This window comes from Mastomys coucha, unplaced genomic scaffold, assembly GCF_008632895.1.
Source record: "Mastomys coucha isolate ucsf_1 unplaced genomic scaffold, UCSF_Mcou_1 pScaffold18, whole genome shotgun sequence".
NCBI classification, from domain to species: Eukaryota; Metazoa; Chordata; class Mammalia; order Rodentia; family Muridae; genus Mastomys; species Mastomys coucha.
In genome coordinates, this window is record NW_022196900.1 from 68,519,412 (window position 1) to 68,538,355 (window position 18,944).

At 41.9% G+C, this 18,944-nt stretch overlaps 1 protein-coding gene across 8 annotated transcripts in view; it reads right to left on the bottom strand.

Annotated features, from left to right (window-relative positions):
• Positions 1-18,944, bottom strand: part of Osbpl9 (oxysterol binding protein like 9) — a 137,728-nt gene that overhangs the window by 110,735 nt on the left and 8,049 nt on the right. For all 8 annotated transcript variants that reach the window (XM_031378157.1, XM_031378155.1, XM_031378156.1 and 5 more), the window contains exon 2: positions 1,652-1,702. In XM_031378157.1, the coding sequence (XP_031234017.1) occupies positions 1,652-1,702 (51 nt within the window). The remainder of the gene's footprint in view (positions 1-1,651; positions 1,703-18,944) is intronic.

Here is an 18,944-nt window from a genome sequence, read left to right on the forward strand (position 1 = left end):
ATTCTGCAAAACAGCCATCCTTACACCCACCTCAATTCAAGGCTTCCCATTATGCCTACCTAAGCTTAAGAACTGTTTTCCAATTCTTGTTAGAACTGATGAGAAAAGTAACAATGTTTACCAAATATATTCATATCTTCAAAAAGTAAGGGTGTACCCTACAACAAAAAATAATGTACTGAGCGACAGCAAGCAAACAAATGGAGTTTGAAAAGCAGAAAACCACCAAACAGGAAAGGAATTAATATGGTGAGGTGCGTCTGGGAGCTGTGCCCTGGGCCATGCGCTCCTCCTTAGCTTTCCCTAATTGAACAGTGGCAGTAACTGAACAAACAACTAAGAGCAGCATGTGAAACCCAGGACTGCACTGCCCACCGGTGCATCCACCAGCCACAAAGATATTGAGCACACCCCCTTGAGATGTACAATCAGTGCAAAAGACATGCCGGACTTCAAAGACCCAGAATGGAAAATGTCATGTCAAATGAATATCTCCCACCACCACCCACTCTCCAGGGCTAGCCTGAAGCTCACTATGGAGACCAGGCTGGCCTCAGACTAAGAGAGATCCACCTGACTCAGCCTCCTAAGTGTTGGGAAATGATTCTAATGCTTTGACCTAATTAGGCGCCCAAAAGCTGAGCTTCTAGAAACTGAGGGTCCCTGCCCCCAGTTGGCTTTGATTGGTAATAAAGAACTGCCATACACCAAATGGCTGGGCAGGGAGACGGAGGCTGGACTTTTGGGTTGCACAGACAAGGGATTGAGGGAGAGAGGACAGGAGAAATTTAAAGGCCTGCCGACATGTAAGAATCCAGGAAAGTGGTTCTAGAGGCCACTTACCTGATTGGATCTGGGGTAGCAGAGATAAAATATAGATTTTAAAAGATGTTAATTCAGGAATACTGGAGGGGAGTGTGTGCTAGCCATGTGGAGGTTTAGAAGTACCCAGCCATTGAGTTAGTCAAGGCATAACGAAACTAGCTAGTGTATGTGTGTGTCTGCATCTGTCTGTCTGTCTATCTGTCTTTCATTAGCAAATCTAGAGCTCTTGGGAGGCACCCACTGGGAGGAAGCTCAAAAAGGATTAACTATTTCTGCTATGCCCAAGCGCTATGTAAAATATCTTATTAATAAGTTAACACTGACTACATGTTAAAATAATATTTTGGATCTATTAGCTCATTAATATCAACTGTTTATTTGTACTTTTTAAATATGGGCTACTATCAATTTTTGAGCTACATGTGTGGTTCAGACTTTCTTCTGCCCATACTGCTATACATAACTACAGTGCTGAGAAGATGGAGCAGCTGGTGAGCTCTTCTGAGTCCTCTGTACTACGGCTGTGACACCAACAGAACACCTCACTTCATTCTAGCCTGTCCCTTGTTTGTAAACTGAGGTTATAAAGGAAAGCCAGGAGGTGCTTTGAGTCATGGACTAAACCATAGACCAAAATAACTGAGTTCTAGTCCTGGTCCTGATACTTCCTACAAGTTCCCGAGAAACCCAACTCCCCTCCCTGAGACTTGGTTATCTGGCCCAATAGCTAAGTAAGGAAATTAAGTTAAAAATATAGACTCTGTGGCTCCATCAAAACATTTCTTTTCAGTTGAAATTGTTCTTTATAAAATGAAAAAATACTCACTCTGAGTCTAACGCATCCTCTTCGAGAGCCTCTCATCATTTTGTCCTTGGACTAAAAGAAAAACAAAACGCTCAATAAATAAAAGGTTAAGACAAGTGTCTTTAGAGTCATCCAGGAACTAAAAATTGAGTAACATTTATAGAACTGACCATTCTTTCTGCCCATCATCTGCCGCAGAAGAAATCACTTCTTTTTTTTTTTTTAAAGACTTATTTATTATTATAAATGAGTACACTGTAGCTGTCTTTAGATGCACCAGAAGAGGGCATCAGATTTCATTATGGGTGGTTGTGAGATACCATGTGTTTGCTGGGATTTGAACTCATGACCTTTGGAAGAGCAGACAGTGTTCTTACCCGCTGAGCCATCTCACCAGCCCAAGAAATCACTTCTTGCAGGGAAATTACCAGCTTTTAAATGAAAGCAGTTTGTCATCTATTCAAACCAACCTGAACACAGAACTTAACACACATCCTCATAAAAGCTACTGCAATGTTTATCCCTCTCCATGTCCCTTAATTACAGACCAACATTTCTCACCTATGGGTGTAAGAATCTTTCCCCATGATGGGGATAAAAAGCAAAGGATCACACTTTCCGTGCAATCCCCAGATATCATTTCTCCTTTCTGTTTTACAGCCACTCAAAGTGCTTTAGCCATCTGGTGTGCGCATCTCATCCCCGAGCGCCCAGCCTCTTGTGTGTTCCCTGGCTGTGGCATGTACATCCTTTGGGGCATTCCTAGGAGTGTGAGAAGTCTATCTTGGCTTATTTTATGCCTTAATGCAGTGTCTGGTATACATTGGGTGCTCAAAAAGCATTTCCTGGTGAGACAATGTTGTCCTTTCTGTCCCCTCACTCACTAGCCTGGGTGGAACTCAGGCTGTCACAGCAAGCATAAAGCTGACATCCAGGAAATAAATGCTCCTGAAAGTAAATTGGTCACTCAAAGTAAAATCTAGGAGAGGGATTATAATACATATGTAATACTTGTGGAATAACTGATATTTTCCGTTTCCCGCCTGTATGAGAAAAAAAAATCAAAACAAGCCAATTCCACGTGACTGTACGATTGTCCCGCTTGAAGCACCAGACACTATGACCTCTAAATCTCTGACCCATGGGAACTCATGTTCAAAAATGATTGTGGATATACTGAAGACCGCCTGCTTTTATTTTTGCAAACACAGACATATATTTTAGGGGGGAAATACCAGGCATGATCAAAGAATTCCTTACTAATAAGGCAGCTAATGAAAGCATTGCTAAGAGAGGCATCCTTAGGTACTTAATAACCCTTCTATGAACCTATATTTATCTTTTCTCCAAAACAATAAAGGCAGGATACAAAAACATTTATTAGGCTACAATACAACCAATGAGATTAGAATGCAAAGCTAATACACACACATACACACTCTCCTCTCTCTCTCCCTCTCCCTCTCTCTTTCTCCCTCTCCCTTTCTCTCTCCCTCTCTCTCTCTCTCTCTCTCTCTCTCTCTCTCTCTCTCTCTCTCTCTCTCTCTCTCTCTCTCTCTCTCTCTCTCTCTCTCTCATCCCTGAGCTGCCTGCATTGTAAAGCAGTTTTTAAAATCACAAGACACAGGGCCAGACAGGCCAATGCTGTTGCTTCCATTTGGATTATGAATTACAAAACACTAAAAGAAACAACTGGAAGCAATTACACAAATAGCTAAGGAACTGCTCAGGCGAATCAGAATATGGAGTGGTCTACAAAATAACCGACAGACTCATATAAAACGTTAAAAAAAAAGTCTAACACATAAACAATCCAAACACAGAGCACAGAAAGCACAGAGGAGCAAGGACAGAGAGCAACTCTGAAGGAAGCAGAGATCCCACAGAACAGAGTGTGGGCCTGGGGCAGCAGTGAAGCATGCTGGCTCCTGGGGAAGGCACTGGCAGTACACTGATGACCTGAGCCTGACCCAGCACCACCCCTCTGTGGCTCCTTCTTCAGTAAGCAGTCTCCTTTGCCCGTTACTATGTCCCCAAGCCTGTTCAATTCTTTCTTCCAGAACACAATATTCTGGAACCACTCCCGGTGGTGCCTGCTGAACACTGCTATCAAGACCAGCACGACTGCTCTCAAGTCTAGGCCCTGATGATCTACACGAGCTCCAGGCCAGCTTGAGCTACATATGGAGACTGTTTCAAAATGAGGATAAATACGTAAAGCAAGCCAGAACAAAACAATCTTGCAGTCCAAAAACTCCCACCACTCCTGTGGCCGAGCCTGACTTTCCGGCTCCCTGAAGCAGCAGAGCGCCTTTATGCCTAAGGACTTTGACAGACTGTTCTCTTGCCTGCAGTGCTTGCCCAAGTTCCAGGTTCCTTAAACAAGCTAATCCTGCTTACCCTCAGGGAATTCTAGCTGAAGCCCTGGACTACATTATAACCATTCCTGCCAAAAGCCATTTTTTAAAGACAATCTTTCCCTTCATAATACTGTGGGGAAATAAAACTTCCCTGGATTCTCTGAGTTCCAATCAAAAGCTGTAGAGCATGTCATAATAATTAAGCTTTTCATTTTTCTCTGATCTCAAGAATAATAAATATTTTCTTTCCCAGCGGAGTGTGAAAAATTATATCCTGGAGTAGGGGAGTCATTTTAAGAGCATGCTAAGAACCACTCAGCTCAACGTATTAAATCTGTTGCCCAATAGGGACTCTGAATTGCTGTACTCTGAGGTTATGTTTCCTTACTTTAGATGAACTTCAGTATTCCACTTAAGCCATCCATAGGGGCTGGAAAGATGATTCTGAGGCTAACAGCACTGGTGACTCTTGCAGAGAACCTGGGTTCGGTCCCTAGCACCACATGGTGTCTCACAAGCACCTGTAACTCCACTTGCAGGAACTGAACACCCTCTTCCGGCCTCTATGGGTACTGTGACACACATCAGGCACTTACATGTATGCAAGCATATGCATAAAATAAAATATTTAAAGTTTTTTTTTTTAATCTTCAAGGGTCAGCAAGATGGTTCAGTGGGTAAAACTGCTTGCTACAAAAGCCCTACAACTTGACCTAGTACCCTTGGTGGGAAGAGAGAATTGATTCCCAAAAGTAGTCTTCGAGCCTATGCCTTGGACTCATCTGCTATACTACACACACACACACACACACACACACACACACACACACACACACACCATTTACAATAAATAAAAATTTTGTTAATCAAGAAACATTCGAAATATTCTCCATTTAGGCCCCAAAGCTGCAGATTCCATTTATATGAAAGTAATTCTTTAAATGTTCAAAATCATTTTAATCCCTTATAATTTCTCAAGTTAGCTGTAAGAATATAAATATAATATACATACATATACATACACAGATAAAGAAGGTACTATAGACTGCACCATTTAATAAGACGAGGTGGCTGTGGGAAAATGCTGAAATCCAGCTTTGCTGGATCTCTTCTGTTCTCAGTTTCCCTGTTGGTAAAATTGAGACATGACTCACTCTCAAGAGGTGGTCCCAAGTACTTACTATGAGAATCAGGCAGTACTCCTGTTTATGCCCCTTTCTTGCTCCTACCTTAAATACAACAAACACAGACTGTAGTGATGTTCTTTAAAACTAAACAGGCCCAATTCTCATGAGCAACAAATTTTATCAGAGGTCAACGTGGAACTATCCAGACAGGAGCAAAGATACTCTACAGAAAGCCACATGTGCCTCCTCCCTGTTGTCAGACTTTTAAAACAATGGACCCAATGAACTGGAATTTCCCAGGAACCCTGATACCAGCAGAGATTATATATTTATCAGAGAGATTTCACACAATGCTAACTTCTTGCAAGACAGACCAGGAAAGTGAAAGCCAGTGAAAGGTCAGTGATGGCAGGACTACACCATGACTCAACTGCTTAGTTAAGCATGCTTCTTGCCCTCTATTTAAATCTAAGTCTGGAGTCTGGACCCTGAAGATGGACTTGGTTGGAACCAGTGGGTCACTGGACCTTATCCCAGGGTGGCCACATTGAACAAACATCCTTTCTGCTTCTCACTGTTATTTGTTACTTTATTGGCCCACTGAGGGCAAGTGGACTGAGTCTCTACCTTCTCGGCACTCTAGGACACAGACTTTGACCCTAATAACTCTGGAAACAAGAACGGCCAAATATGACACCTTGACACCTAAAACCTAAGAGCAGCCCAAAGGTCTCTCTCAAGTCTTCTTGTCTTCCTAAGGACCGGATCCACTGAACTGCGGGTGATAAGTAATAAGGTGTATCACACAGGAAGAAGCTGAAAACTCAAACCACCTAGAGCCTGTGAACCCCCAAAGTCACTTACCCCCTTAAAAGTGTCACTAGCTCCTCACTTTACTCTCCCAGTGAAGACACTAAGCCCAGCAGCTGATTCGTCTTGGAGTCTCCTTCTATGATGGGCCCCCGGTGCCCTAAGAAACTTGCACCCACTCTCTCTTCTTATTGTGTGGTTGAATTGGTTCAGTGAACTTAACCAACTCAGATGACAGGAAGGGAAACTTTCCTGTACTTCTATATGCTTCCTTTCAAACTTGCCTTGTTAATTTTGCCCAGTCTACACTAATCATGCATGCTTGTTGTATGTGCCTGCAAGCATACACCCGCATACACCACACACACACACACACACACACACACACACACACACACACACACACACCTGCCTTAAATAACACACAGACTGCTCCAGGAAAAAAAAAAAAACACCAAAAAGTTTGTAATGTCCCTCCTTCCTGCTCACACACCTCCACTGTGGATCCTTTCCCCATCCTCCCTCCTCAGCTGACAGATGCTTCTACCACACTGTTATTATCCTGTGTTACATGTTGGTGTGCCTTTTTTCCTTGTGGCATAGGAAGCCTAATTACAATTTTAGTATGATTACATTCACTCTGTCTCCCAGAGCCCCGTTAGCAACTGGGACAGCGGAGGAATTAGCACGCTATGGACATCATCGTCCCAGCCTCTCTTAGGCATCCTACTCATCCAACAAACATAACTGAAATACGCTTATTCAGTCCCAATTCAAGCGATTCAACACTCCCACGCAAAACAAAAGAAACTTTTTTTTTTTCTTTTTCTGATAATTTCCTGAGTTGTTTTGTTAAGACAGAGTAGCCCAGGCTGGTCTCAAACAAGCTGAGGCTAGCCTTGAAGTCTTCCTCCTTCTGCCTTCACAGCCTAAGAATTGGGACTACAAGCATGCATTCCAGGTGGTAGGCACGAGTGCACCACGGCATGCAGGTGGAGGTCAGAGAACAACTATCTGGAGTCAGTTTTTTACTTCTACCATATGGGTTCCAGGGATTAAAATTGTTATCAGGCTTGATGACAAGTGCCTTCATCTGCTGAACCATTTTTCCCACTCCTAATTTCAGGTTTTTGACATTTTTTTTCAATTGTACTTTGAAATATTACAATAAAACAATTACAGGTTAGTAATAATATTATATAAGCACAAAATCAAAAGTGTCAAAATAATTATTTTTTATACTTTTAATTTATTTCTTATTTTATGCATATAGGTGTCTTGCCTGCAGGAATGTATGTGCAACACATGCATGCAATGCCTGAGGAGGCCAGAAGAGGGCGTCAGAAGCCCTTGAACTGAGGTTACATATCATTGTGAGCCACTATGTGGGTGCTGGGCCCTCTTCAAAAGCAGTTAAACGTTCTTAATTGCTGAGCCATCTCTTCAATCCTGGAGCTACATATTTGTAAACGTTCTTAATTGCTGAGCCATCTCTTCAATCCTGGAGCTACATATTTGTATGTTAACTGTAACTACTTAGCTCTCCTACCTTTTTTATAAGCTTTAAGAAAATCAGTTCAGCATATTTTTAGCATTCATTAGATACTCAAAAATATGAGGGGCTGGTGATGCAGCTCAGTGATAGATGGATGGTTTGCTTGGCACGCATGAATCCTAGATCCTGGATCCAGCACCGGATGGGGAACACTGGAACAAAGGGATGGGGATTAACTGACTCACAGAATCTGGCTTGAAGCCAGTATACCATAGTATCTATGAAAAACCATTTAATTAATATATAAATGTGGGTTTACACCACTTCACAAAGTAAGGGTGTTAGGAAAAGTTTTGCACATGCATATTTAAAACTCACTGGAGAAGAGCACGCCATTTAACCAATCCTACTATCCTTTCACGACGCAAAGAATGCCTCCCAAGCCTCTTACATAAAGACACTTAGAAACTTTTATTTGAATGTTAATTTTTATTTTGCTTAAAATGCATTTATCTTGCCGGGCGGTGGTGGCACACACCTTTAATCCCAGCACTTGGGAGGCAGAGGCAGGCGGATTTCTGAGTTCGAGGCCAGCCTGGTCTACAGAGTGAGTTCCAGGACAGCCAGGGCTATACAGAGAAACCCTGTCTCAAAAAAAAAAAAAATGCATTTATCTTAAACAAGAGTCTCACCTGACTTGCTATAAACCTCTCATAGCTACAGCTGACTTCATATCTGAGGTCTATCAATCTGTGTCCACGCACAGCATTTCTATTATCTTGCCTGATAATGTATATGTGTGCTTTGTCACTTTTTCTAAAAAGCCAAGGTGTATTATTTGTTCTTGTATCTTTCCCCCGAATCTGGCACCCAACCAACCTTCTGTATAGAATAAACAAACATTTAGTAAATGATAGTGGGCATCATGTGGAAACAGAATGTAAACCAAAGTCCCAGTGCTTCAGCACCCAGACTCCTGTTGGCTCATCCCCCATGCGGGTGTGTGCCTAGCCAGTGTTGCAACCTGGACCATCAATCCTAGTGCAAGGCAGCAATGTCCCAGTGCACCACTATGAAGACAGAAACCACGAATACACAACCACTTGCTCTTGGAAGTGGGATAGATTAAAAAAGGAGACAGGAAGGAACTTTGCAGAATGACAATTCTCTATGTTTTGGTTGGGATACAGTAATGAGGCCATAAATAAATGTGAGAACTCATTTAACTATATTTACAATATTTATCTTTTTACTTGCTACAATTAGCATTATAGAAAGCAGGTCAAAACTAAAACCAGAAAGCCAAGGCAGAAAGAAGTTTTATATGGACTGGGCTCTGGTGATGGGTGGGTCTCTTATATGGAGATACTGCCTCGTCCAGTCAATGTCAATGCCATTAAACATCTGTAACATCAAACTCCCCTTGGCCTGAGGCATCCCATATCTCCTACTTTCGGAAACTGAACTCACTGGTGCAGCACTCAGATGACCAAAGTCGTCTCCACTCAACAACACTGCCTTCTTAATGGGATCAATGTACATTTCACGGGTATTACCAACATTGATGTTGGCGGTTTATTAGCATTACACATGTGTGCCGGTCATTAGCATTTTCTTACCATTACCCATGGGTGCTGGGCATTGGTATGTCATCACCATTACCATGTGAGCTAGGTACACAGTGCTTTATTTACTGCCATATTTAAGTTGTCACAATACGCTTGAGACAGGCTCCCTTTTACTTCTTTACCTTTAGTTTTTTGAGGCTCAGCTTCACTCTAGTCTATAACCCAAGCTGTCCTGGAATTCACAGCAATTCTCTTGCCTTGCTCAAAAGACAACTTTTAGGTGGTTTTTTTTGTTTGTTTGTTTTTTGTTTTGTTTTGTTTTTGACAAAGACAACTTTCTTGGTAAACAATTTTTTATTGAATCTTTAGGAATTTCATATCATACACCTCAGTCCCACTCATCTCCCAGTCCCTTTAACCTTGTAACCCCCACCTAAAAGTAAATTTTAAAGAGTGAAATTAGAAAAGAAAAGATAACAACAATAAAAACAATCTCATTGACTGCCCCCTTTGGGCAACAACTTGCTCCTCTATCTACAACAGCCATCTGTGCATGTCCTGTTTGGCTCCTTCATCTTTCTCTGTCACATGATCGTTCATTGTTGTGACACTGGAATTTGCAGTGTATGGTGCTATATACTCTTTCATCCAAAAAGCTTCAAATGTTCCTTGCAATAAACATTAAGATAGTCCAAGCCCTCTGACTTCTGCTACAACTTCAATACTAGACCCTCACGGGGACCATCAGATATCCTGCTCTTGCCCTGAGTCCCAGGATCCTGCAGCTATGTGTCTGTAGGACCAGACCAGCCCCTTCATGTGCTCCAGCAGCTCATAGATGGGGAAGATGTAGGTGGTAGTTGGGTTGCCTGTCTTCCCATGCCCATACCAACCAGAGCTGGCTTTCCCACTGGCCAGATAAGGGGAGGGGCCAGCTCTGCATATCCCTCAAACATCAACATGATTTCAGGCTGTAGTACAGGCCACAGACATTAACATGGACTCCAAATGCAGCAGGACCTCAGATCCAGACATGGCCTTCAGCAGCAGCATGGGTCCAGAGATCACCATAGCCTCTGGTAGCTGCGCAGGCCCCTCACCATAGGCTGTTGCTCACTGCCTTCATGTCTCAGGTTCTGCCTCTCCTTAGAGCCCACAAGGCACTCAGCCTCTCTTTCTCTCCCATCACTCCACCACATACTTGCCTGCTTCCGGCAGTGCCTGTCCAGTCCTCAAAAGACTACTTTTAAGAGTCAGTTCTCTCCTTCTACCACGGGTTCAGGGGATTGAATTCAGGGTGTCAGACAAGCATAGCAGTTTTTACCTGCTGTGCCATTACACCAGCCCTAACTGCAACTATACTATAACTGAGAAATCAAACGGAAATATTTAAGGAACTTGACCACAGACATTCACAGACAGGAAGTGAGAGAAACAGAATGAAGACCCCAGGTCCATCTACACCAGTCGTGGGAAGCCAGCTTACTCTGCATCTTCCTTAAAGTCCCTCGTTTGTGTCAAGAGACTGAATGAGTGACCTGCCTGTCCTTAGCTGTCACTCAGAGAACAGCACCCTGCTTTCCTTCCCAGGAGGCATGCAAATTCCTAGATCACTCCACCACAAGACCTTTTTTTGGATCTTTTCAAATTCACAAATGCACAAAGGTAATATACATACATCATATAAATTACAGTAAAAACCAGACTTGCAATACAGTCTGGGTAACCAGGCATGCAAATCTCACAAGCACATTACTATTTCTGCAGTACAGCATATAAATATTTATAAGTGTAATGAAGATTATAAATAGCTACACATTAATTCAAGACAGGCTTTGCTTTCAAACAAAAAATGCCATAAATTTAGAGAAAAGGCTTTTAGCATTCAAAGTTTTGGGGAGTTTATCTAGGAGCCCGCTGCACTGTAAGTGGCAGAGGGCTTTCACTGCTCTGGGTTCAGAGCCTGTTGTATTGTTTTGGATTTTGGTTATTAGTGCTAAGAATCAAATCTAGGACAACATCTAGGCAAGCACTCGACCACTGAGCTCCAGCCTCAGCCTTTCACTATTTGTTGTTTGGTTCTGAAACGTGATTGTCCTATCCTTGAACTCTGGGCCATCCTTCTGCCTCAGCCTCCAGAGCGCTAGGATAACAAGGGTGTGACTCTACAATGGGCTCTTTCACTCTTCCGTTTTAAAAGGACAATCTTATCTTTAAGGGAGAATTTCAGGCTAACAGCTCAGGGAAAAGAAGCACAGGTTCAATTAGGGACAGCCAAGATGACTTAGGATTTTGCATTCTTTATGAAGTTAAATATTAAATACTAAAGAGGAGCACAGGCTTCACAAATTATTTATAGCACATCAGTAATGTGCGCTAGACCTCAATGCAGACTTGTTTTGTTTCCCAAATACCGCCCCAAAACACTAAATATTGATTCATGTTTTTTTAAAGAGAGTTGACTGAGGAAAATAATGGGGAAGTGTTAAACTCCAAGTGCTTTGTGCTTCAATATTAGTACTTCCCCCATTAAACTGTGAAATTATAATCTATTATTTATCATTCAATTTCATATCTTTATCAAAAAATGCCTGAGGAACTTTTTCCTGACTTGGAAAAAGACCAATGTGCAAAAAAATAAAATGGGAACTAGAAGAAAACCCTCTAAAGAGTGCGCTGTGGCCTGCTTGGGAGGGAGAGTTGTGGCGTGGTGGAAGAGAGAAAAGGACAGAGAGCTGTGGCCTGGTGAAGAGAGAGGAGGAGAAAGAGCTGTGGCTTGGTGGGAAGAAAAGAGAGCTATGGTTTGGTGGAAAGAGAGAGGGAGAGAGAGCTTGGCTTGGTGAGGAGAGGCACTCTGCAAAATGGTGACCTGAGTTGGATTCCCAGAACCCACAAGGCAGAAGGGAAGAACTGACTACCACATGTTGTCCTCTGACCCCAATATGTGTGTGTGGTAAACATTTGCACACACAGATATGCACACGCATAGACATACACTTGTAAACGAAAAGATAGTCCCCCAAAACTTTAAAATACACATGTATGAAAATATGTGTAACACATAAATACAAATCTAGTTAACAAGGACAAACAGCTGGAACGGTGAAGCTTCAATGCTTTGTCTAATCCCAGGACTCATTCTGCAGAGCTCAATTTAGAAAGGGACTGTGCTCCAAAATTCCTTGCTCATAATTGGGGTTTAGGATTGGGGACGGTGGAGGGGGATGTATGCAAAGAAACTGTTAAATTTGATTCTCAAGTTAGGTAGGGAAAGCATTTGAAATCTAGGATGTAAATATGAAAACAAAGGTAAATCTTAAGAACTCAAACACTTTCTCAGAAAAGGTTTCCTTGAAGAATTTCTATCACAAATGTTGGTGCTTAAGGGAAATGTGGTTACAGGAGAGTAAGGAAGAGTCTGAGTCCAGAGCCATGCAGGAGTCAGTTCTCACTTCGCCGTCAGGCATGTGGGTCCCAGGAAACCAAACTCAGGTCATCAGTCTTGGCAACAAGCACCTTCACTCACTGAGCTGTCTCAAACTCTTACAACTTAACAAAGGAAGAAAGAAGAGAAGAGAAGAGAAGAGAAGAGAAGAGAAGAGAAGAGAAGAGAAGAGAAGAGAAACCCTGACTTTAAAATTGGTATGGCTATGAATCACTACTTTCCCAAAGATATTCAATTGGCCAATAACACATGAAAGACTGAACAGCCATAAGGAAAACATAAGCAGAAAAGATAGTACTTCATATCCAACAGGATAGCTGTGATCAAAATGTAGGTAACAAATGTTCTTGAAATTAGATGTCTTATACAGCTACTGAGAGCCATTTAAAAAACAGTCTGGCGGTTCCTAAAAACGTTAAACAACGCTGGGCAGTGGTGGCACATGCCTTTAATCCCAGCGCTTGGGAGGCAGAGACAGGCGGATTTCTGAGTTCAAGGCCAGCCTGGTCTACAGAGTGAGTGCCAGGACAGCCAGGGCTACACAGAAAAACCCGGTCTCAAAAAAACCAAAAAGAAAAAGAAAAGGTTAAACAAAGAATAATCACATGACCAGATCATTCTAATCCTATATCATCTATACCCAAGAAATGAAAATGGATACTTACAGCAAAACTTGCAAACAAAAGCTCATAGTGGCTTTAGTCATAATAGTCAAAAAGCACAAACAACTCCATCTCTATCAACTACTTCTGATGAAGGAAATAAAATGTGGAATATGCACATAGTTAAATACTCAGGGATGTCTTCCAGACACAACAGGTGTGAACACATATGAACTCACAGACATTATTTCATCATGCATAAGACCTGTATAAGATGAACACCAAGTCCCACCCTAAAGGAGAAACTATTTGCAATTGATAGCTGCAGGGACAGGGGAAAATGGCTTTCTCCACTGACAAGACACTGGGTCTATCACACCAGGGCAGACTCCATAGGCAGGTGTAAAACCTACTCTTTTATGTGCTTTTATGTGCTTTTGGGGGGTTGTGGGTTTGTTTGGTTTTTTGTTTTGGTTTTTTGAGACAAATTTCTCTGTGTAGTCATGGCTGTCCTGGAACTCACTCTGTATACCAGGCTGGCCTCGAACTCAGAAATCCGCCTGCCTCTGCCTCCCAAGTGCTGGGATTAAAGGTGTCCGCCACCACTGCCAAGCTTGTTTTTGTTTTTGTTTTGTCACATCAGTTTCAATTGTTTGTTGATTGGTTGTTTTTGATGTTCATGTTTTTGGGGTACGTGGGGAGGGGAGGGAGGGAACATGAAGTTGGGTAGTGGGTAGGGAGGAGGACCTGGAAGGATTTGCAGGAAGGAAAAAGAGTATGGTGTTATATATATATATATAGTGGGCAAAAGCTTTTAAATAGTAATAAAAAAAAAGAGGAAGAGAGAGTCAAGCTATAACACCTTCCAGTAAATACATAAATACTCAGTGATACAAAGTATTGATAATAGACTAAACTTGAATGGAATTTGAAAATAGAAAAGGTGCTTGCAGATGAATGCTGGCAAGAAACGAATGACTGTTAAAAAAAAACAAAACATAACAAATTCTAAAGAGTGAAGTAAAGTTTCTAAACTGTGGTGGTGGTCAGTTTGTTTATGTTACTAAAAATCAGTGAATTACACTAATTTAAATCCAATTTCAAGTCTGTCAAAGGCTGCACATAAATCATATAAAACTATTGAGATAATAGAAGCAGAAAACCTGAGGCCCTGTGTTCCATCCCCAGCACAGAGGAAAATAATCTGTGGGGAGACAAAAAACAGCAGGCAACCTACAATCTACATAAAACTGTTAAAAGCTGGATCGATGGCTCAGGAGAAAAGAGCGCTGGCTGTTCCTCCAGAGGACCCAGGTTTGATTCCCAGCACCCACTTGAAGGCTCACAACCTCTGTAACTCCAGCTCTAGGAAAGCTGTTGCCTCCATCCCACCAGCACCTGCACTCCTGTGCACACACTCATGAGCAGACATATATGCAACTGATTAGAGCTAAAAATAACAATAAAGTGAATCTCTAAAAAAAAAAAGTTTCTTTTCTAAAGCTATTACAACTAAGATGCTTGTTATACTACTTAATAAGATCTTTAACAGACAACGGAAGCTCGGAGAGCTAGGACATAAAGATAATGGTAAAGAGAGGAAATGAAGCAAAGGATAAAAACACACAGAATAAAAGGCCTTGAAAACTCAGAGCCAATGAAACCCCTTGCACAGAGGACACCCTCTCCATTCCAGGGGATGGAAAGAAGAACGTGTATATCTAAAACAGGTGAGAAAGTGTTGGAGTGCTGAGCACTGCCTCAAGGCTGCTTTACTGTCCTTGATTTGGGAGGCCTCCTGGGAGGGCCTAGGAGGAGGTTTATAAAATCCTACAGAACCTTAGAGAGACAGAGCACATTTCCACCCAGATATTTATATACCCAGTTGTGTAGCAATTACTGTCCAGTCAGCCATGTTTTACCAGGAGGTGAAGGCAGGAGGGTGATAAATTTGAAATCAGCTATATAGTAAGACCCTGTCTCAAAAAACAAAATATTACTAAAATAAAATACAAAAAGCAAGGGAACACAGAGGCTTTATGTGGACAAAATCCACTTTAAAAAAATTTTGGGGACAGGGCCTCTTCCAGCCCAGGCTGGCCTCGGACAGACTTGAAATCCAGATGCTTCCACCTCTACACTCTGAGGACTGGAACTAAAGAGGGCACCACACCCCACAGCTTGCTGGGAAATAGAAAAAAATTAATTATGAGTAACCCAAAATACTTTCTTTGAACATGATTCCATTTATATGAATCCATGTATATTATAAACTTAATTTCTAAAAACTGTAATTTAAATTTTCTTTTAAAAAAGAAATCTGGCCGGGTGGTGGTAGCGTACGCCTTTAATCCCAGCACTTGGGAGGCAGAGGCAGGTGGATTTCTGAGTTCAAGGCCAGCCTGGTCTACAGAGTGAGTTCCAGGACAGCCAGGGCTACACAGAGAAACCCTGTCTTGAAAAACAACAAAAAGAAAAAGAAAAAGAAAAAGAAATCTATGCACCCAGGAAGCTAAAGCAGTAACTTGGGAGCTCTAAGTTATACTATGTTGTTTAGCAAGACTCTGTCTCAAAATAGAGGGAAAGAGGGAGGGAGGGAGGCTGGTCATAGTCTGAGGAGACAATCCTTTATAATAAAGTCATTAAGAAAAAAATAAATTATTCAGCTGGCCATGTTTGCTTTTCTTTTTCTGTATTAAAATAATGTAATTCTTAATCTAAATAACTTCTGTGTTGTTCTAGTTTGGGTTGCAATTGTCTATTACATATCTGAAAATCTAATGTGAGGTAACCACCACATATAGACAGCATATTTAAGATGAACAATTCTACTTTCTTTTGGTTTTCTTTTTTCCTCTGAATAGGTACAGATGTTTTGCCTGCAAGTATGTCTGTGCACCATGAGTTCCAGGCCCACCTGGGCTATAGGCAAGATCCAGTTTCCACAAACTAAAGCAAATGCAAACAAACAAAACAGCTGCCTAAAACAGCAGCAAGAACTGACAGCCTGTCTGAGTTAACACAGAAGCAGACCACTGATCCTTCAGATTCTCCAGAGAATTAACTAAAAGCCATTGTTGTTACTATAAATGCAAGTGAGTTTTACAGAAGCCATAGACATGGGCATATTTGCTATTATATATCCTGCAATACTTACAAGGCTCTGTACACTAGAATCCCTCATTGTCTCCTGTATCTCACTTCTAAGCCTGGTTTGAAGAATAGGGACATTCCATTCCATGGAATGTGCTACACTATAGGCCCTGAAGATTCAGTACAATCTACTAAGAGGTTACAAGCTTACTGTACAGATAAAGAATGTATTAGGGATGTGGCTAGTTGGCTATGCCAGATAAACAATTAAATATCCCAAAGAATTAGACTGAAAGGCCCAGGAGAGAGAAAAGAAACAAGGCTGGTGTAGCCGTGCCCAGCATTTGGCCATGTGGGGCACGATCCTTGGAATAATTGTTAATGTAACCCTAACTTGCTTACAATCTGAGGTTTCACTGCAGATGGAGGGTGGTGCAGCCGATTACTCAGGTCTCAGCGCTGAACCTTGTAGATGGCAACATAGATTTGCAATGTGAGAACTGGACAGGCCGAGGAGAATGCAGCATTTACACCACCAGCTCCCACTGATGCCACGTTTGCTTTAGAGGTTTTCTTTGCTTTCCTTGGGCACCTAAATTTAGACACACTTTTGCTTTCATTCCCTTTACAAATCTAAAGTTACTTTACATATAGATTAAGCATCCCTGTCCTGAAATTTAAATGTTCCAGAATCTGAAATTTGTGTGTGTGTACATGTTCACATGTGCATATGTATGTACGTGTGCACTTGTCTATAGAGACCAGAAATCCATTCTGTCTTCTGCAATCACTCTCCTTATTTTTTAAGGCAGGATCTTCTCACTGAATCTGGACTTGGCCCCTAACCCTAAAATATCTCATGATAGGCACAAATTCCAAAATTCTAAAACGCAAACTACTTCTGGTCTCAAGCATATTGGATAAGAGATACTCATATAAACAATGAAAAGTTCACTTGATATTTACAGCAACAGTTTACTGTTGAGTGTGCTGGTTGCTGGGTGCCTGTAATCCCACAATGCAGGACGCCAAGGCTGGAGGATCAGGAGTTCCAAGGCAGCATAATCTGCATAACAAGATCCTTCATTAAAAAAGAAAAAAGTTTACTTAGGAAGGTACATATTTACTTTTGAATATGTGATGAGATTGATGCTAATATCATTCTAGAATGAGGTTACAAGAGACGCAGATACATTTTAGTGCTTCAAAACCTAAAATGCAGGGGCTGGAGAGATGACTAGGCAGTGAAGAACACTGGCTGCTCTTGTGGAAGTCCTGTGTTCTGTTCCCAGCACCCAAACATCAACTTACAACTCTGTAAGCCGTCTGTAACTCCAATTCCAGGGGATCTGATGCCCTTTCCTGGCCTTGGTGGGCTTCAGGCATGCACACAGTGCACAGACATACATGCAGGCAAAACATGCATACATATTAAAATAACAAAATACATCTTTCAAAAGAAACCTAAAAGAAAAATCCACAGACTTTAAAAAAAAAAATCATCATCTACAGATGGCTATCAATTGTCAAATAACAGTGAGCTGCTTTGACTAAGCACGGATTTAATGCAAAGTCATCAGGAATCCATTTCAGTCTGATGCAACAGCAAAGACACAACCTTCCTAATGACGGCTACAAAGAATACTGAGCAGCAAAGGTAACTTACTACCTCTCTGGTTCTGACCTTAGCAATTCATGCTACAACCCAGCTCCCTTCCTAACACATCACTTTCTCCTTTTCCTACTTCCCTAGGCCATTATCCTCAGTCTTTACTCAAGTCCACTTTGTTCCCCTTGATACCTTGGACCTTGCTACCTCAACACATGGCTAACTCAGCAAACTATCCATCAATCACCTATTTTCTGCACCAGTTTCTGACGAGAACTATCTTGAGTAACTTAGACTCATTTGTCTACTCCGTCTTCAAGCCACTCCACTCCAACCTGCCCTCTATATCTGCTACTCCACAGAAGCCACCCTCACTATGGACATCAGTGATCTCCAAGTCCATCACTCCAGTAGGCCGTGTACTGGATCTCATGTGTGCAAACCACTCAGCAGGATCCAGAGCTTCCCACTTTGACTTCTAGACTACCACATTCTGCTGGGTTTCCTCTTCTACCTCTGGCTTTGCTTGTCACTCTCCTGTAGAAGTGCCCCATCCATCACTCATTTAAACATGGTTGTCATGGATTACAATCGTAGCACAAGCTCTTCAAAAAAATGCAGCCTAATTTTCCTCCCCATGTGTAAAATGTCCATCTACAGGAGTGTGAGGTGAACTAATGAAGAGAATGCAGCAGAAGGGATGACGAAGGAGTCTTAAAAGAATGATGGCTTCCTACCTGATCTCACTTGAATCACTCTCTCCTGGTGAAGCTAGCTTCCCTGTCATGTTAGCACTCAAGTATCCCAAGGGAGACAGTACCTGATGAGAAAACTGGGGCCCCCTTCCAACAGCCAGCAGGGAGCCAAGGCTTTCTGCCAATGGCGATTTAGAAGCAAGCTCAGCCAAGTGCTTCAAATGAAGCAACCAACTCTGACTACAATGTCATGAGACCCTGAGCTTGAAACACACAAAGTTCTGTCCCACAGAAACTATGAAATGATAATGTTTAGTGTTGCTATGCTTTAGGGTGACTGGTTACAAGGCAATAAGTAATTAATCCAATGGAATTTTCCTGAGCTGTCTCCAAAGATACCAGTTTTCAGTCACTCAATTCTTCATATGAGAAAAATTAATATCTTCAGCCCGGATTTCTGTACCAAACTCCAGATCCTTAACACAGCCCTTTAACCCAAAAGGCTCCAAA